This window comes from Manis javanica, chromosome 16 (genome assembly GCF_040802235.1).
Source record: "Manis javanica isolate MJ-LG chromosome 16, MJ_LKY, whole genome shotgun sequence".
NCBI classification, from domain to species: domain Eukaryota; kingdom Metazoa; phylum Chordata; class Mammalia; order Pholidota; family Manidae; genus Manis; species Manis javanica.
Window position 1 is genome coordinate 69,931,570 of NC_133171.1, and position 21,336 is coordinate 69,952,905.

General features: G+C 35.4%; 1 protein-coding gene across 1 annotated transcript in view; it reads left to right on the plus strand.

The window, feature by feature from the left end:
• Window positions 1–21,336, plus strand: part of LOC140846734 (bromodomain adjacent to zinc finger domain protein 2B-like) — a 118,295-nt gene that overhangs the window by 89,894 nt on the left and 7,065 nt on the right. The window contains exons 20-29 of the mRNA XM_073224324.1: window positions 829–973; window positions 4,983–5,587; window positions 6,009–6,282; window positions 6,458–6,613; window positions 6,996–7,156; window positions 11,373–11,683; window positions 12,071–12,206; window positions 20,030–20,166; window positions 20,439–20,588; window positions 20,863–20,981. Of these exons, the coding sequence (XP_073080425.1) occupies window positions 829–973; window positions 4,983–5,587; window positions 6,009–6,282; window positions 6,458–6,613; window positions 6,996–7,156; window positions 11,373–11,683; window positions 12,071–12,206; window positions 20,030–20,166; window positions 20,439–20,588; window positions 20,863–20,981 (2,194 nt within the window). The remainder of the gene's footprint in view (window positions 1–828; window positions 974–4,982; window positions 5,588–6,008; window positions 6,283–6,457; window positions 6,614–6,995; window positions 7,157–11,372; window positions 11,684–12,070; window positions 12,207–20,029; window positions 20,167–20,438; window positions 20,589–20,862; window positions 20,982–21,336) is intronic.

Consider the following 21,336-nt stretch of genomic DNA (forward strand, 5'->3'; position numbering starts at 1 on the left):
TGTAAGTAATTAAAATGGAGAGCTCCAGAAACATTCTCACAATTAAACCATGAAAATTTCTTGCCAATGTTAAAGGCCTCCCTCTTAAGACATGGTACTAACTTAATCAAGAGCTATATTCTTTAGCTCTTTATTTAAATACAAAATATCAATAAATGCATGGTTTTATTTCTTGGAATTCATTACTTTTAAAATTCAGATTTCATGATAATAGTTTCAGCATCCTGTGTTTTATTTAACATTAGTGTATTTGTAGGTTTTATTTGCACTGGATCTATAAACTATATGTATGTACTTCTCATGTAAAACCGAATTTCAGTAGCATTAGTGAGGTATTTCAGGATTAGTATTATGAGATATCTGCATTTTATGTCATTAGATTCATCACACAGTTATTCCAAAATTTAGTCATGTGCTGCCTAAGGTTTACAGCATGAGTATAAAAATAGGCAAATACAGGTATATGTGAGTATTATTTGTTACACACTGTAATCATTAGAATTGAGTCAGTTTTCTTTGGCTCAGTGAAACACGTGATCACATTGTTTATTACCAAATATAAGACATGCTTTACTATAAGATATCTAATAAAACAAAACATTTTTAATCCTTGGCAACAAAAATATTCTAATTACCCTCAAGGTAATTTCTGTCTTTACAACTGTTACTGGAACTGAAGTCAGACGTGTGATATTAGTTCTTTTGCTGCCTTTCTTCAATAGTGAAATCTAGCTGCTCTAAAGCCATGATAAGTATAAAGTCACTTAAATACCAATTTTTAAAGCGCTTAACACCCATAGCATAATTGTATGCATCATTTTTTAACAGCAACAGAGTCAGTACAGAAGGGAGCTCTTTGATGCGTCTCACTCTTTACGTTCGATGATGTTTGGCCAGGATCGTTACAGACGTCAGTACTGGATTTTTCCCCAGTGTGGGGGGATTTTTGTAGAAGGCATGGAGAGCTCTGCAGGTAGGAGCCATTAATCTGTTACAAAGTAATATAACAAACCATACGTTTTAAAACCCTGTTACTCCTTTGATATATTGTGTGCTTCCAGAATCAAATGTGCATTGTGGATAAACATTGTAAAACCTTGTTTTTCATTTCTTTTGAACTCATAATGCCCCTTTCACTGATAAATATTCCTTTCCAGTCCATGATTTTTCTTCTGCACTTTCTGACATCCACCCATTTAGTGGACACAGATCTTTACCTGTATTGGACTGTGTAGCTGCTGCTCCATTTCTCTTCCTTCCCACTGTCAAATTTTCCAACATGTGCTTTACTCTTTAACCTTTGCAGCAACCATCCATCCTGACGGTAGCCCTGGAGGTAAACTGCTTAAATCTAAGACCCTTAGCATAAGACTCATTCATCTTGAAGTCTTGTATGTGTTTGCAATTTGTGATTACCTTCTTCTCCATTAAACTTCTTACTTTCTTAAGTATTATCACACATCTTTCATGTTCTACCTTTAGACTCTGCTTTTCTGGCTCCGTTTCTGTTAAATTAACTAGCGCAGTACACAGTGCATTTATAGGCCCGGTAAATTGTCTTGAATTGAATGTTTCAGAATACTATGTCTGGGCATTTTCAAATGCTTAGATTCTGATGGGGCCACAGTGCCAAGTCAGTGCTTACATGTAGCCATTGCCCCAGGGTGGTGTAGGGAGGCAAAAACTTCTTTCAACTCGTCTTTTTTTTTTGAATACTCAGTATGTGCCAGGCATTTCTGGGCACTGGAGATAAACAAAACATTAGTCCATGCCATCCATGTAGATGTTTAACAGTCCAGTGTGAAGAAGGGACTGATTCATCACATAGGTGTCTAGAACAGGTACTATATAACAATATAACTACCCTTGGGGCACAAAGGACAGTTAATAATAATTGAAAATGGTTTAGAATAGTGGCTGGCATGTAAATATTGTTGGCATATAACAAGCAGTGTTACTCTTCTGCACAGTAATTTATTTCTTGTGGATTCAAAGTATATGAAGAATGAGTATAAAATCGTGTATTGGAGTGATGCGTTAAAGTCATGGTCTGCCTTCCCAGGGTACACGTTGCTGATAGAAATAGAATCAGGGAGGGCCCTTAGAGGCTTCAGTTGTGTTTATTTTTAAAGATTGATATGGATGGGTAAGAATGTTCATTAAACAGGATAGTGTAGTGAGTTCTTTTTTTAACTGATTGCTTAAAATATTTAAACATAAAAATATTTTAAAGCACGGAAAACATAAACTAAGTAACTAATAAATCAGTAAGTAAGTGGGACTGTCATACTAATAAGTCCCTGAATAGCAAAAGAAAACATGAACAGAATGAAAAGGCAATCTACTAAATGGGAAAAAATATATGCAAATCATATATCTGATAAAGGCCTGATATCCAAAGTATATAAAGAACTCAATAGCAAATATGACTCGATAGCAAAATAAACAATCTGAAGATCTCAATAGACATTTTCCCAAAGAAGACACACAGATGGCCACAAGTACCTGAAAAGATGCTCAACGTCATTAATTGTCAGGGAAATACAAACTACATTAGATACCGCCTCATCCTGTTCGAGTGGTTCTTATCAAAAAGACAAGAAGTAAGTGTTGGTGAGGATGTGGAGAGAAGGGAGCTATTGGGTACTGTTGGTGGGAATGTAAATTGTTGCAGCCGCTATTGGAAACAGTATAGAGGTTCCTCAGAAAAGTTAGAACTAGCATATGACCCAGCACTTTCACTTGTGGGTACTTATCCAAACAAATGAAAATGTAAACTCCAAACAATATCTGCATCCCCATGTTCATTGCAGCTATTTGCAATAGCCAAGATAGGGGACCAACCTAAGTGTCTGTTGGAAGCATAGTAAGGGCTGGAAAGAAAGGGGGGAATTATGTGAAATCGGTGATAGAAAAACTATCTAAAGAATCTCTGTATACTTACATCCTTACAAACTTCCAAGTTTTTAAAAATAATTTTACATTTTCATGAGAGGTTTAACTGTCTATAAGTAAGAATTTGGATATTAAAGTTAATGACCCCATGAATAGGCTATTAAAATGTATCACCTCCGAAATCCCCTACTAGTCTCAGACCTAGTGTGGTTGGTCGATCTGTTTGTTTTTGGATATATGAAAGTGATTTTTGAGATACTAGTTCTCAGAATAAATCAAGTACAAATATTAGTACTTCCTTGCTAGCTAGTAACTTGTACAGAATGAAGGAAATTTTCAAGCTTTGGATATATGAATAAATAAATTATGATATCCATATAATAATATTATGCAGCTGATTGAAGGAAAATGTGGTACAGTTCTATGTTTCACCATGGAAAGCAGTCTAAGGTATATAGTGAAAATAGTAAAGCCATCCTTTTATTTCATCATCCAAAAAGTATTTATTGAGCCCCAGTTTCATAGCAGCCACCATGTTAGGTAGCTGGGATCCTGTAAAAGCAATATAAACATTGCTTTAATGTTTGTGGAGTTAAATTGTAGTGTGTGGGTGGGGTATGGAATGAAATATTTAAAAATTAGCAGGTTAATGTGTATAATGGTAAATTCTGCAAAAGAAACATATAGGATGATGATATTCTAAGGTGAATAATAAGATGGGGACCCTACTTGAAATAGAGTAATCAGGGAAAACCTTTGTGAATAAGTGATACTTAATCTGAAACATGAAGGGTAAGGAGCCAGTCAACAAAACAGGATTTCAGGCAGAGGAACACCCAGTGCAAAGGCCCCAAGAAAGGAAATAACTTATCATGTTTGAGAAGCTGAAAAAAGGGAGAAAGGTGAGCAAGGTTAGGAAGGACAAGAGTGGTTTTCAGGAACCAGATCATACAGTGTTGGCGTCCTTCCTTAGGCATTTGGATTTTATCCAAATAAAAATGTTGCCGACAACAGGAACATCCCATTTATGTAACAGCACAAACTAATAGTGCATGCATGTAAGATTTCCCAAAGGATGTATGGACATGATTGAGTAACCATAGTTACATCTGAAGATTAGAAATAGGAACGGAGGGAGTAGGGCAGGAAAGGGTTACTTTATCCTCTCATTACTGAATATTTTACTGTGAACATACATCGTTTTTCAAATTAAATAAAGTAGGTTTATATTTTTCTAACACTTCTTATAAATTATTTTTAAAACACTGGTCAAAAATATGGACAAGAAGTTCACAAAGGAGAAATACCTATTATCCTACAGAAAAATATCCAGTCTTATTAATGATCAGAAAAAAATATAGTTTAGTTTCTCACCTCCCGGATATTGCGAAAGACAAAAGTTACTGATAGTCTTCAGTTTCATTGAGGGTGTAGGCAAACAGATGCTCTTGTGTAAGACTTTCTGGAGGGCAATTTGACAATATATTTCAAAAACTCTGAAAAGTAATATCTTAGGACTCAGTTTTTTTCTGGAAATATATGCTAAGGAAGAAAATCAGGAGATAAAAAATCCAAAGACACAGATCTAAGATCATTCATCATTTATAGCATTGTTTATAATAATGAATAATTGGACCCTATTAATAACTATCAATGGAAGATTGATTTTTTATGATATATTCCACTGAATATAGTAATTACAATTTATGGTGTAGGTATATATTTATTGACACATCAGAATATTTAAAGTGTATTATTCAGTAAAACATACAGTTTGGAAAACTGTAAAGTAGGATTTCATGTGTGCATAGAGAACTGGAAAAATTAATACAAAAATGTTAGTAGTAATTTGTATAGTATGGCTTTTAATATTTTTTATTATTGTAATTTTTTGTGGTTAATTACAAAATTACATAATTTTTCCAATGAGCGTAACAAGCTAGTCTATAAAAGAAAAAAATGAAGAGTATTAAGTAAGCTAGAGAAATTTGTTAAAGTATTTATGCATATGACTTGATAAATAGCAATAAATAGAGTATGGTTTGATCTAGAGGAACTGATCTTCGTAATGCTTTTGGATTTTGTAGGGCCGGAAGAAATTGCAAAAGAAAGAAAAAAACGAAGAAAAGCAGAAAGCATTCAGATCGAAGAAATATTTGATACTTCTGACGAGACTTTAAATTGTTCAAATCCAGATCATTGTAAGCAAAAGGAAGATCCTAACGAACAAGATAACACAAATCTCATTCTTCAGAAACCTGGCTCTTTTTCCAAATTAAGCAAGCTTTTAGAAGTAGATACGGTGCCTCCTGAGTCAGATGTAACGGCCCCCAAACCAAACAGCGGTGCAGATGGGTGCGCACTGCCTCACCAGAACAGTGGGAGACACTCACCGGGCAGCATGCAGCCAACGGTGACACAGAACAGCATGGAAAAGACACACTGGAATCTGTTCAGTCCTGGTTCAGGTGGTGCAGGCAAGGTCTACAGTCCTCTCCCCAGTGACCAGTTGTTATTGCCAGGAACACCCTGGGAGGACGCTTCCCTTACCCATGCCGATGCGCCAGCTGCCGCTTCACCAACTCCTCAAGCCCAGCCGCCCTCTAAGTCACCTTCGCCTGGCCCAGCTCCTCTTCTTGAATCATCTCAAAATCCTGTTGGCCTAAACCCGTTTGCTTTATCGGCTCTTCAGGTTAGTGCTACTAATTGTAACTCATTTTTATGTTGCTGTATTTGTCTGAGTCCATGAAAATTTTCACTAAAGGAGAATCAGTCGAATATTTACAATATTATTCCTGCCACAGTTTGAGAACTGAAGAGAGTCAGTATTGTCTATCACCAGGCTTCATTGGAACTACTGGGTTCTAGGAGTTTAAGTCTAAGGCAAAGCCTTCCTTTATAACTTTGTAACTTGTTACTGTTACAGTACTTCTAAAAGGGAAATTACTTTGGGGAGCAAATAAGATGGAATTTAATGTTGTTGCTATTGTATTTAGTTTTCCTCCAATTGAGGTAAATGAAAATATTTTTTCAGAATTTTAAAAATTTCAGATTCTAAACATTTTTCCTGACTTCTTAGGTTGTTCTACTTTTAAAATATTTTCTTTTTCCAGATGAAAAGTGGAGTACCTGTGATGGGACTCCAGTTTTGTGGGGGGCCCACGGGCGTGCTTAATTCCAATATTCCATTTCTACCACCTGTCCCTAGTGTGGGATCAGGGTTGGGACCGTCAGAAGGAAACGCTGATACATTCTTGACTCCCTGTGTTGTGTCAAACGAAAGTGAGACTCCAGTACGAGAGAACGAAAAAGTCTCTTTGACTCAACCTGCGGCTCTTGAAGTAGCCAAACCAGTAGATTATCATCGTTCAAAGCCTATTCCAGAAGGTGGGTACCTTGAGAGGGTTTGCTGTAGCCACTTACTGTATTGTATTGTTACAGATCTCTATATTATAGCTGAATCTTGTATGCTTTTATATAGTTATAAATTTTTCATTTGTATCATGCCATTAATTCATATTCTGAATATCTGTTAATGCCCTACATGTTTATCTTGGCTTAGAAATGCAGTTTGGCTGGTGGAGAATTACTGACCCAGAGGATTTAAAAGCTTTGCTGGAAGTGCTACATCCCAGAGGAATAAGAGAACAGGCATTACAAAAACAAATTCAGAAACACCTGGATTACATCACTCAAGCCTGCATCGAGAATAAGGATGGTAGGCACCTAAAAGAGATTTCTGCTCCTTGCTTAGTTATGCGAAGTAATTCTTTTATCTTAAAGCCTATTTTAGTATGTCTTAATCTTAATTTATTACTAATAGGCTTTTTTTTTCCTATTTTGCCCGAAAACAATTTACATTTTCTTAAATTGGTACTACTTTTGATAGTTTGTTACAACCTACAGACATACTGTTCTGTTTCTTAAGAAGAGTACTTATTCCTCCTTGTGCAAGAGTCAGCTACCTTGCTTATTCACAAGTGAATTTGTGTGTGTTAAATGTACATGTGTACGTGTTACCCCTGGAATTTCATTCACATTCTGGAGGAAATCATTGAGAGATAAAGTGGATTTTAAAATAAATTTCCTTTCAAATATAGTTACCATTATTGAATTAAATGAAAATGAAGAAAACCAGGTAACTCGAGATATTGTGGAGCACTGGTCAGTAGAAGAACAAGCAATGGGCGTGGACTTGAGGATTCTTCAGCAGGTAGAAGATCTGGAAAGGAGAGTCGCATCAGCAAGTTTGCAAGTAGAGGTAAAATTGACTTGGAATAAAATCTGTTTTTAGAATAATGGAAGGTAACTAATATTTATTGTATGCCTGATATATGCCAGTTACTGCGCTAAATGTTCTCACTTTGATTAATTTCCCCCATGTTACAGGTAAGGAACAAGTCTCAGAGTAAGTAACCTGTCAGTGGTCATAATATAGTAAGTGGCTAAATGTGGAATCAAACCAGGTCTGTCCTCCCGAGTTGTTCTTACTAAATCTTGCCCACCTCCTCAGTGGCATTAAAAATATCATTTCTGGTCTGCAGTTCTTCACCACAAGCAGGATTTCATAGTTTCAGCCATGATCAATGTAATGTCAAACTGCTTCTGCAATGTTTCGTATATGCCTGGTAATTGTCTTGTATGCAAGCCATGTTATATAGCCATGTTATATGTTGAACTTTCACTCTATGATTTAAAACTGCTAATTATAAAATATGTTATGTTGTGATACACATACATCCTATGTATATATGTAAAGTTTTAATTATTTACTGACTGGGCATTACCATGTCACAGCAATGATTGAAACTAAAAGGACAACAAAAGAAAAGCTTCACCTTTGTGCAAAAATTTTTGCTTTTAAAAAGAATATAAATGTCTCTTCTCAATTGGTAATGTGATGTCTCTGAGAATAAATGGATGGATGATGAATAAGCATGAGACAGACACTTGAAAAGGCTTAGAAAATGTTTCTGTGTAGTTTGAATATTTCATATTTCACTCAGAATGCGAGACTTGTGCCATGATACTGTCCTACCAATGATTACAAATTAGCTGCATTAATTACTTTAATACTGCCATTCAGAAACTTTGGAGGATCTCATCTCAAAAAATGTCATTTTTCCAGAGCTAACAAAATGTACCTTTTTTTTACCACATAGTTACCAACTTAGGGAAACAAAAATTTATCATTTACTGAAATTGTGCTAGCAAACTATATGTATCCTCCTCCTGGTACTATAATACAATATAAAAATGCCTCACTTATCTGGCATCTTCAACAAATGAACTCTTTCTTCTACACAAGTTAATTTTCTGGAGAAATGAAAATTATTCTATGTAGTGCCATCATTTTTTAACATGTGTGTTGGATCGCTTAGGTCACCGTTACCCTGCCTTTTTAAATTGAGAATAGAGAGTTTGATTTACGTTCTCTTGGTGACACCGGATCATCAGTATGAAGACCAGTTACTGGGTAATGATTCCCTCAGGGACTGTGAAGAGGTTTTGCCCCTACAATAAATTAAAAGGCCCTAGTGTGCTTTACCTTTTAAACTACTACATCTGCTTTCCGTAGTCTGTCTTCATCATCTCTCATGGTTGGTTGTTACTACTTGCTGGTTTGAATTTGGTTGGTTCTACTGTCCCTGCTTTCCTCCCATAACCATCCCCCTCTGGGTTTAATCTGCCGGTTCTAGGTGGCCGTTGGTTGGGAAAGCAGATCATCGGCTTTTTGAAATTGTCTGTAAACTCAGCGTGGGCCTAACGTTTTCCCGGCGACATACTGAGATCTTGGTCTATTGACCTTATCACATTACCGACTGCTTAGATGTTCTTGCCCGTGTTCTCAGCAGCTAAGATAAATGAAATTGGTTTTTTAAGTGAGATGCTCTAGCATCCTATTAATACAGTATTATGGGATTATTATGGATTTTTTAAAGAAATGAATTGTAATTATATTAGTCTTGAGGAATCTAAAACAACAAGTGATGAAAATAACCACAAAACATTTTACCATCTATAAAAGATTTAATGATTTTTTTTCCTAAAAACAAAATACTTATGTGGTCGGCCCTGGGAACTAGCCATTGTGAAGACATGTTAAGCAGGTGGCCTGGTACTACTTAGGTGCATTCATTTCTATTTTCAATATTGCTGATAATATGGAAATTCTGTTTTATATTTTAGGAAAATCTGCAAGAATCTAGTCCTGATCTGTAGAAAGTCTAATTACTCTTCTAACTCCTGTAAACACAGTTTCTGTGTCTCTCCTTCAGTTTTCTCTTTTATAAGCAGAATAATTCCTTCAGCCATCGGTCCCGTGAAATGGTTTCCAGGCGCACGATTCTCTTCTTATTAAAGACGTGTGTGTATTCTTAAAATGTACCCCTCACTGTACACAGAGATGCCTGATGTGTTCATGGGACTTTACTTCCCTTAAGCTGGCACTATACTTCTCCTCATGCCAACTTGTACTAGCTTTTTAACATCCGAACCATACCGTTGCTTCACTGAGTATGCATTATTAGAAAAAAAATCCTTCTGCATCTTTCATTGTGCTTTTAAGTGTGTTGTATAACATCCAATATTTCTTTGATTGGTTGCTTAAACTTCAAAGCTGAAATTTACATTTATCATTGTTCCATTTTTATTCATTTCATTTGGATATATTTTTCAGCCTATGAAACTATTTTTATCACAGTCCTGTCATACAGAATATTAAACTTCCTTCCTAGTTAAGTCATCTGCATATTTAATAGTTGAACCAAGCTGTTCACAGGTATATTAACATGACAAGCCAAATATAGAGAGCCCTTGGACAGTGGTAGTGAGGACCTTTTCTGAGGTGGCAAGCTGTGTCTGTCACAGGGCTTTGCAGACAATTTTCAACCATCCACCTTCTCAAAATCTAATCTAGTCCTCATTTTCTTGTCTTTTGCCTTGAAAAAATCAAGATGTATTACATTTATAGGATTCCCTTGATTTAGAATTTTGGATCCCTTCCAAAATACGGGACTGAGGTTCATTTGTTATGACATATATGATGCAGTAATGTGTATGTACCCTTTATAAATTCATCCATACTTTCTAAATATGACTATTCTCTTGAGGTAAGAGGAAGTATTCTGATATATAAGAAAAATAATTATCTCTAAAGAGATTTAGTAAAAAGGATCATGTTCATTCTACTTTTTACTTAATATGCTTTTACAAAGTACCTATTCTACATCATAGTGGACACCACAAAATTGAATAAAATGTGGTTTCTGCCCTCAGAAAGCATTCCGTACAATAGGGCAATAATACATGTGTACAGCCCTGCAGAATCTAGTAATGGATTGTGAAGACATAGAAAGTCATTCATGAATTCAGGCCAGGAATACCCCGATTCTGGTGGGGCCAGGGGAAAGGTCAGGGAGGATTGCCTGCAGAAGTGCAGATGGAACGGGCGAAGGCGAGGAGGATGTGACAGAGAACAAGGGGTGTCGCTGGGAAGAATCAGTAACTGGGCGGAGCACCAGGGCCAGGAAGCTCAGGATATGTTTGTGGTGTGACAAGTCACGGAGTTTGATCGCAGGGTAGGAGGCCTGAATGGGAATATGAGCGAAAGAGGAAGATTGAGGTACTTGAATGTCATGGTAAAACTGGACTCTACTAAGCATTAGGAACTCTGAAGGGCTTTGAGCCAAAGGATCATTGTAAGCAAGCTGAATGATAAGACCATTCATTTATTCAATCAACATATATTTTGAGTGTCTAATATTTGCCTTCCCACTGCTGGAGATGAAATGAGTAAAAGTAGACATGGTCCCTGCCCTCAGGGAATTTAGAAGTAGAAAGATATTAATTAAATAATCACAGCAGTATCAAACTGTGACTGCCACAGGTATGGGATATTACATGGTTCTAGGAGAGACTGTAAGAGAGAGGCTTACCTCCTAAAAGAGGTCAGGGAAGGATTCCCTGAAGAAATAAATTCTCATGTGAGGGCCACAGGATGAGTGGAGTCACTAACGAGGTGCAGAGGAAAGGGGAAAAGCTCTGTAGGCAAATGTAGCAGCTTATGCAGAGCCCCTGAGGCCAGGATGGGCAGTACAAGGGCCTGTTCAGGAGGAGTGGCTGAAGGAATGAAAATGAACGGGAGGCACAAAGTCCCTGCTGTCGAGAGATTACCATTTAAAGGGGCCCGTGAAAGAATAAGCTGTTAGTGTGGAGTCCCTCAGAATACTTTGCTGATCTCCACTCTACCTCTCATAATATCAAAAGTTGTTAAATTTTCTTCTTCAGACTTCTAACTTTTTAATAATTTTCTTTCCTATTTTTACCTACCATTAGGAAACACAAGGTAAAAACTTTCAGTAATGTAATGATCCTTGAGGTCTGTTGGTGTCGGCTGCTGTATTTTAAGTAAAGGTAACTCACCCGTCAGGCATTTTAAGAGGAAACCATAATAACATTACTCTCTTGATATATAGGGTTGGATGTGTCCAGAACCGGCATCAGAGAGGGAGGACTTGGTCTACTTTGAACATAAGTCATTTTCTAACTTGTGCAAGGAGCACGATGGAGAATTTACTGGCAAAGAAGAAAGCAGTGCTCATGCCCTAGAGCGGAAGAGTGACAACCCCCTAGATATAGCTGTAACCAGGCTGTCTGGGTTGGAGCGAAACATTGAAAGAAGGTATCTGAAGAGCCCCTTAAGTACCACCATTCAGATCAAACTGGATAATGTGGGCACAGTTACTAGCCTTGCTCCTGCACCATCCACTAGTGGTGATGATAACGGGTAGGTTATTGAAATTAACTTGAAAAATTATTGTGCTTCTTTGCTAATTGGAGCCTATTTTCTCTCGCCTGTTATCTATGTATCTTCTTGTATGTCTGTGATCCACATGGATCATGCTATTTTCATGGTGCTTTGTAAAAAATGTTTTTTGTTTTGTTATGTGTGTTGATAATCCTGCGAAGTAATCTTACATTTACCTGATTGTGACTAAGCTTTGAGGCACGTAGCCACGGTCTGTGCACTACATCAAATTTAGTTGCTTAAACCTTATACTTACTGGCTGTTACATGTTTCATCATCACTTGGCTTTCAGTATGATGATTGTTTCAGATTCAGTAACCGTAAGTGTGGACATGACCTACTTAATTTTTCTATATTTCAATGCAGAATTGAAGAGGCTATTGTTCCCGGTCTCAGGGTCTGGCGACGGGCATTATCAGAAGCTCGCAGTGCTGCACAGGTAGCTCTGTGCATTCAGCAGTTACAGAAATCCATAGCATGGGAAAAATCGATTATGAAAGCTGTAAGTGTTTTTATTTAAGAAATACTATAACTAATTTACTCTGTCCTGTTTTTTTCCCAACCTCCAGATTTTTCTTAATTCTACATTTCTTACTGTCAGAATATTGTATGCTGTACCTGAGTTTTCTTAATTCTTAAATGCTGTATGGTTTGATACTTTCCTCCTTGTTGTGAGCTTTTTGAAGTAATCTATCAAATGTGTTTATCTTTTAATCTCGATTTTCCCTCCTTTAAATATTGTTTATAATGGACTGAAGTTGTCTTCTATGTTCAGTCAGCATGATAGTTAATTATGTTGTTAATCTAATCATAATAGTTGTTAATGTAAATATTCTGAAGTTGTTAATCCAGAGATTCTTTTGCTTTCGTAAACATGGCAGTTGCTAACATTACCTGTAGTATACATTCATTGCATCCCTAAAATGTTCCTTATGTTTTTATCAATTTTAATTTTTTTAATACTAAGAAATTCTTAGATAATAAATACAAAATAAGCAGAGAGCTCTTACTTTATCCAATCATATCATGTATTTGACATCAGATGCGGTTCACATGAAAAGTAGATCTTTTAAGTCTTTTCTCTAATAATTCAAAAAATTTTTTCATCTTCTGTGTTTGAGCCCAGTTAGTCACTATCACGTAGTGACCCCTGTTTTGTACCAGGCACCAAATATTATGTGTTAAATCATGTCTGTGTCCCTTTTGTCTCTTATCACATAGAGAAATATTTATTGTACATAGACTTTTGTGAATTGCTTCACCATTTGCTTTTAAATTATAGATTAGCTTTAACATTCAAACATTTGACATTTGTCTGCATGAATGACTGGAAGTAAGATTACTCAACAATAGTCGTTCCCCAAAAAAAAGAAGTGATCCTTAAATAATTTAGCATTCTTTCCTTCATTCTCATCTCTGTGCTTATATTACTGAAGGCCTTATTCACTCTATAGAAATAAATTCGGTTTCTTCTGTATTTTTTCAATTCTTCCTAAAATGTCCACAGAATAGTGAATCTGCAGTTTTCACAATATCCTCAAATTTCGGTCTTTCCCAATGTAGACTAGAATTTACGATGAGTTTTAAGACAGTATCCAGTTCATCTGGTAGCATTTTTTACCAGGTAAAAATATTTTCTTGTAAAAACTATTAAAATCAGTTTTAAAGTCACGTTAGACAAATATGTTTGGTGGAGTCTAGGCTATAATGATCAAAAAATATAGAATTCCTACAACACAATTAAATTTGAATGGTTATTTTTCTCTTCCACCAAGAGAATCATCACAATGTGGTCAGTTTTGTTACAACTTTTACACAAAAAAACAAAACTGATACCAAAAGCTGCTTATTTGTAGGATACTTACTTCCTACAATTTACAGAATTTTTTCTGTTTTTGGAAAATCATAACCATTTCCAGATTATTAATACACATTTCTCATTAACACCATCTCTCATAATTCTCTTTCTAATGTTCAATAATACAGTATTTGCTGTGAAACTACCTTAAAAAGAAGGCAGAGTTTCATGTTCAAGATGAATGAGTACATTGTAACCTTTAGTTGGATGTAACAGTGCCTATAAGAATCCTCGTAAGTCCTAGCATGATGTTTAAGTTTCTCAATACCTTTAGAAGTACCCATTTGCCAGGCACCAGCCTTACCAGGAAAGAAGGAGCTGACATAGTTTGCCTCTAGATAATTTTCTGTCCAGGGTGTTCTTCATATTGTTGTTACTATTAAACAGTAGGCAACATCTACTATTTTTTACTGTAGCAGCAAAGGAGTTAAAACCAATATTAATACATTTGCTCTAACATATTGTGAGCTATTTACTGTGATTTTTTCAAAAGTGATATGAGCTTGATATCTGTCACCCTTTCCTAGTAAGTGTCAGAAAATAATTTTATTTTTAAATGAAAAATGTGCGAAGTAAAACAGACTTCATGGTATTTTCAGTATATTTAGAAAACAATTTACTTAATATTCATGAATTAAATTTGTTGTTAGAGGGGTTGAAGTATAACCTTCCAAATGTTTTGCAGTGAGTATTTTTACAATAGAACATGTAATGATGTAACTCAGTTTTGGAGAAATAATACCGTATTTAGTGGTATGGTATTAGGAAGGGTCATAAAATAAAACTGTTGAAACATTAAACTGCAGCTTTTGCTCTTAGTACACATGCCAATTTTAGTATTACATATGTATCTCCTATAGTTGATAGGTATTTACTAAATTGAATAGTTTTGTATTTGCCATTTTGATAAGATTCTTAAGCTATCATTAGTGTACATACTGTTATATAAGACTATTTAGACTTTGTGGATTAAGACTTAGTGTTGTATTAAAGTTAAGTTTGAACAGTTAAGCTATTTTACTTATAAGAATATATGAATACATAACTTTCAATTAGTATAACATAGTTTAAGTCTTTTCATTATTTGAAAATACTGGTTGCAGGATATTCTCTACTGTGACAGGGAGTATAAATGAAGTATCAAAATATATGATGTTACTATTTACCATTTTTTAAAGGCATCTTGAAAGTTTTTACTGTCCAGCTTCCCTCCTTTCCCTTTGTGAAACTGGTTATACAGTGTGTGTATGCATGGGAAAAAGCATTGTCTTTACAGATTTTAAAGTTCTTAATGCTATTAGAAATTCTCAAGAGAGAAATTCTATTTTTAGTTCTAGAAAATCTGTGACTTCTTAAATTATTTGGTTTAATTTTTATGTAAGTTTTTTTCCCTTAGAAATCATTTTGTAGGGTCCATTTTCTGCATTTATGTCATCTGTTTGATTTGGTTTGATTTCCCCAAGTTTCCTGGGTTGGACATGTTTGATTTTTTAATCAATCACAAATGGGTGGACAATTTTAGTCAAAATATAGGAATATCCTTTTATTACACATACTTCTGATACTAATACAAGTTTCCTAATTTTGATCTTGAAAATTACTCTTAACTCTTTTTTCTTTCACAGGAGATCATAAGGATGCTAAGATAAGGAAAAAATGAAATGTATTAAAAAATTTACACACCCTGTATTAAAGCCATTCATTGCTTTATGGGCTCTAATGTCATGTTAATTATTTCATATGTTAATGTGTACATGCTTCGAAAGTGTGTACAAGCATTCAACCTCTAGATTTGTTCTTTGCAGTGTACCTGAAATGTGCATTTACCCCAAATGAACTGCTCACCCCATCTGTGTAATGACAGATACATAGATGTATATGGCTACTGTATATTTGTTAGCAAGCAGAATGTTCATTACTAATATGAATTAGGAATTACGGTGTGTTTAATATTCCAATAACTGTTCTTCATAATAGTATTAATTTTAAATGATTTCTCATGTATTATAGTACTGCCAGATCTGTCAAAAGGGCGATAATGAAGAACTGCTCCTCCTTTGTGATGGCTGTGACAAGGGCCGTCATACGTGATGCAGCTGTAACCTTAGGTCTATGGCACTATGTATGACGGCCTTGTCACACGTAAGAGGGATCGGAAACTGAACCTTTTAATGGCCAGATCAAAATAGAGTTTTGTGAGGATTTTTTTGAGATAGAATTCACATAAAATTCACTTTTTAGGTGTGCAATTCAGTGGTTTTTAATATATTCAGTTATATAATGATCACCACTATTTAACTCCAGAACATTTTCATGACCGTAAAAAAGTATCCTTGTACCCATTAGTTGTCACCCTCCCCCTTCTCCCTCAGCCTTTGGCGACCACTAATCTGCCTTCTGTCTCCATGGATTTACCTCTGCTGGTCATTATATATAAACTGAATCATAAAATAGTTTGCCTTTTGTATCTGCCTTCCTTTAGCACAGTAGTTTCAAGTGCTAAAGGGAATGGTCTGGAAAGAAAAGAGGCAATGGGCAGGCGGATGTTTGGGACTGAGTTTATGGAAAGGTAGTTGCTGGTAGTGATGAGGTCAGGCGAGTAAACAAGGAGAAGAGTGCCCGAAGGAGGGAACATCTAGTAAAGAGCCTGGCCCTCAGTTCATGCTGCCCTTTACACTTCTTACTCATTATAATTTGGCCAACTCATTTTTTGCTATATTATCATATTGCTTTAACCAATAGGTAGGAGCCTTAACAGTTCTAATTTAAATGTGACTGGCAAGAGATCTAAAATGCATATGCTTATTATCAGACTGCGGTCATACAAAAACCCCTCTCTCGGTGCCATGCTCTAGTGCCCCTCCCTAAGCCAGTTCCCATCTTGTGCCTCAGATCCCACCCCCTTGTTCTCTTCGCCTGCATCAGCATCTCCTTCTCCCCCTGGGTTCTTCTCCTTAGCTTCCCTTCTCCTGCATCCACTTCCCGCATTTCTCTCCTTTCCTTTACAGAATAACTCCTGCTGGACAGCTTTGTTCTGATTCTCTCTGATTTCTCTTCTCCAAGTCACTCTGGGACTCTTTCTAGTCAGATTCTTACCTTCATAGCTTCTCTGAAAGAGCTCCTATCGTGGCCATTCGTCAGTCTGGGGATCAGTGCTTAGGCCTCCCCTGACCCACCCATCAGTTCCAGAGCACACCCTCCTTGAAACCCTGTTTTCACTTGGCTTCTAGTACCATACTTGGTTTTCTTTCTGCCTTTGCTCCTTTTCAGTTTCCTGTGCTGGTTTTCTTACCTTCTTGATCCATAAGCATTGGAGTGCTTTCTTAGCTTCAGGGTTATCATCTGTAAAGTGGGATAGCATCTGCCTGGCGAGGATTTCTAAAGATAAAATAAGGTCACAAGTGTAAATATTTTTATGAATTTAAAGTTCTGTGACACGTTTATATTAATGTGTATGGTATTTTAGACTGTTTTACAAAATAGCAGAGGGTCTCACATGGCATCATATTTACTAAGTTGCCTTCTTATTAATTGATCATCTTTGTCATATATAGTCAACTATAGTTAAATAATAACCTTTATTGGTTGTACATGAATTATCTTTTAGTTTAGTCATAGTCAAGCTATAGAAAGTTTCTCTAATACTTTATGAATTACTAACAAATTAGGGTTTTAAGTCCTGTGGTATCATCTGGTAGGCTATAGGAGATTTCTGTTTCGATAAATTTGGTTAAATAGTATTCTGGCTATCTCTCATTCAGGGTATAGATCAGGAGATACAAAGATCTATAACCTCATTCAAGTCCTTCTATGTAAATACAGCTTTCTGAGCCTCTCTCTTCTTAGTTTTTTAAATGTAGTGAATTAGATGTTATATTTCTTGTAGCAATAAAAAATAAACATTCTATTTTGCTTTATAAGGATTTTTAAAGTTAAATTTTAGAAATATCTTCCTAGCTAATTCATGGTTATTTACAAATTTTTATGCTGTATATTTCTATACACATTATTGTGATTATTTTTATCCTGTGTGTATGTGCATATTTATGCCAAGATATATACATAGAATCAAAAAGCCTTGTGTGTGTATGTATACATATTTATACACACTCACAGAGACACACACACACAAGAAGTTTCAAAGTCCAATGCCTATGAAAGCCACACAAATAACACAGAAGAGTTGAGACTATGGCAAACAGGGAAGTTATGCCCCCATTTAAGTGTCAGTCATCGCTCAACTCCTGCCAATTGTTGTCATGTAGACATGTAGGTCCAGTGTTCTAGGATCTACCAATATTTCAAGATTATGGATCTTTATGCATGTCCTCGCAAATGTTAAATGTTGGTAACAAATTTAGAATTTTTACAAGCATTATGAGCCAAACACAGTAACAACACGTGCTGTGGGCTATTTACGGTCTGTGAGCCACTGCTTTACAACTTCTGATACATAAATGTACAAAAACAAATATGCGATGGTATGTACAATCTGATAGGTCCTGCTTAAGACATACTGAAGGTCCTCTGTGCTTTCTAACAAGGTAGAAAGGGTGCAAGGGAAATAATCTGTCTAATAAAGTAATCAGGTAACTGAATAAAAGCTTGTTTTTAAAAGTGTATCTATGTGCACAATCTAATGAAGTAGTCTGACAAGCATCAATAATTAAAGAAAAAGTGACTTTACCACCATTTTGTAACAAAAGTCTTTGGATTCTGTGGTTTAAATTTCATGTTTTCTTACTGTGAGTATTGTTAGAAAATGATCTCAAGTAACATCTTACTTCAAATAGGAACTAGAAGCTTTAGCCCATTATTCATGAAATGTTCTTTTTATGTAAGACAACTATTCAGTCTAACTTAGTCTTAATTAAATGGACTTTTTCCTCATTATATATTCAGCATTCTCTTTTCTCTTTGTTTTAATGATTTGGGGGTTCTAAAAGCTCAGTATATTATGAAAACTCAATCAGATTTTATTGAGTAAAAATAAACTAAATGGAGAAGAGACTTAGTAAAACATTTTAATTATTTCAATCAGTGACAAGAGGTAGTGATTCTTTGATATGATATGGGAACGGTGTTAGATTTATAGTTTGGCATATTTTAATCCATTAAAATAACTCCTTAATTATGCATTTAACATCCCAATAGAGAACCAAATAATTGTAATTGCTTAAAAGCAGTTTTTTAAAAATGTTGCTAAAATAATCATGAAATCCTCAAGCAAATTGATACAAAATACTCTAAAGAAATGTTTTCCGCCAAGTTCAGTTCAAGAATATAGGCAACATTTAATTAGGCTTAGACTGAATATCTAACTCCACATTCTAAGATTTTTTTTTTGAAGATTTCTTAACAGTCTGAGTAAGGAGTAAATAATTTTCTAAAAGAGGATAAATGCTATTGTAGAGAATCAAAACACAAACCATATATTACCAGTGACCTTGCATATTTCTCTTCTTTGATCTATTATATTCATTGTAACTTTAATTCTCAAAATAGATGTTTATTTCCCAATTTCTAAATTGGGGGATGTTGGGAGGAGGATGGGTAGTCATTGTTACATTGATGTGCTGCCTACAAATTGTTAGACTGCATCAGGGCCACATTGGGGTTCATTTGTTTCTTTCCATATACTTTCAGAGCTAGAATGACCTTACCAACTGAGTGACTTATCTTCTTCTACAGATAAGCAAACAGAGCCTCACAGATATTTTTTACAAAGTTCCATAGCTAATTACTGACAGAGCATAGCTGGCATTCATACACTTTAATTCCAGATATGATCTATTTTATGCTATTTATTGTTTTCCCCAAAAACACATCTTTTTTTTTTCTCCTCATCTTTAATAACACTGCTTTGTTCACACCTGGGAACCACAAGTTTCTGGAACTCTCTTCTTAACAGCAAATGCTTTTTTGAGAAAAATAACAGTTCCCAGAAGATTTGACCGTTTATAAAAGACTTTTTTTCCTATTTGACACTTCATGAGCCTTCTTTTATGTTTTGGCTACCTTTTTAATAACCTCCTCAACTTTCTTATTAGTAATCTCTATATTTCTATGTATATTCACCTTTGTTCTTAATTATACTGTGCTCTAAAGGATAGTCTTTAAATTCATTCAATTAGTGACATACAGTTCATTCAAAAGAATAGTATCTTTGATTCGTTCAAAGTCTAAAGGAAAACTGCTAAGTTCTGTAGCACCAAACATGGTGCCATGAGATCAACATCTTCAAGTTTTAAGAATCCTTTAGAGTTTTCATGCATCATTAGATTTTAGCCTAGTATTATCGGAGATCAAATTCACAGATCTCTCTTGAAAATAATAAAACTATCAACTTTTTGGGTGAGAAAGAGTATTCTTTTTGTTTATTCTGTCAGAGTTTCATAATTTAAAATAATAGAATGTCTATAGACAGTTATTTTCCTATACCTCATATATTATTTTTTTAATTAAAGGCAAGTTCACTGAAAAGGGGCCACAAAGACAGAAAAAGGAAAATAGAGGAAAACATCTGCGGTACTGGAGTAAAACAAGAAAGCTGTTCTCGTGGAAAGAAACTGAAACAGGACAACTCTGACCTGACGCTTGGCAGGTATTAATTCTGTTCCCCTGTCCTGTATGTTCATAACACCCCATTGTATTTGTTTAAAGACCGTCCACCATATTAAAGGTGACTTTTTGATCGTGTAAATAGGAACTTTCCTATGTAATGTAAACTCTGTACTATAAGTAAACGTATCCTTTCATCTTTTTTTATGAATTAATTTGCATTGTCTTTACTTGAAGGAGAATGAAAGCTAAACTCTTACTAAAGGTAGATAACTCTAAAGCATGGATATTGATTTCAAACATTATTTTCTCTAGTACAAGCCTTACTAAAATGCAAACTCGTCTCAATAAAGACATGAAAAAAAGAAAAAGAGAGGAAAACACCTTCAGTAACTTACCAAACCAGCAAAGCTTTAATTCTGTAAAGAAAATGAAGCAAGACCACTCTGACCTGACTCTTTCCAGGTATAATTTTTGTTCCCCTGTCCTATATATTCCTAACATCCCATTGTATTTGTTTAGAAACCTTCCACCGTACTAAAAGTGACTTTATGACCATTTGTGTAAATAGGAATTTTCCTATGTAATGCCAACTCTGTACTATAAGTTAATGTATTCTTTCATGTGTTTTTATGAATTAATTTGCATTGTCTTTACTTGGAAGAGAATGAAAGCTAAACTTTTACTAAAGGTAGATAACCAAAGCATGGATATTGATTTCAAACATTACTTTCTCTAGTACTCTTACTGAAATGGACAGTCATGAAGATGCACAGCCTTTTGTAGAACTGCCGGAGTGCAGCACATGGAGTCGTCTGCGTTTCCGCCTCAGGAATGGAAGACACGTTTTTATTAAAAGTGTGTAAGCAGCTTTATAATAACATGTCTGGCATCTGGGGGTCTCATCAACAAGAAATAAAGTGGTTAAACACACACACACAGAACAGTCTTTCAAGAATGATCATTTTCTTTTAAACAAATACAATATCCCTGAAAAAAGGAAAGCTTGGTGTGCATATTGGCTACTTTGGGCTGGTGTTTTCATCACTGGTGGTACATACTCAGCAGGAGCAGCTGTGCAGGAAGTAGTGGGCATGGTACGAAAATGGCAGTTGGTCCAGTAATAATTGTCACTGTACATGTGTGTATCATTTGTTCTGTGACTGACTTGCACTCGAGGTGCCCTAGGTTGAGTATATCCTCAAACCCCTAT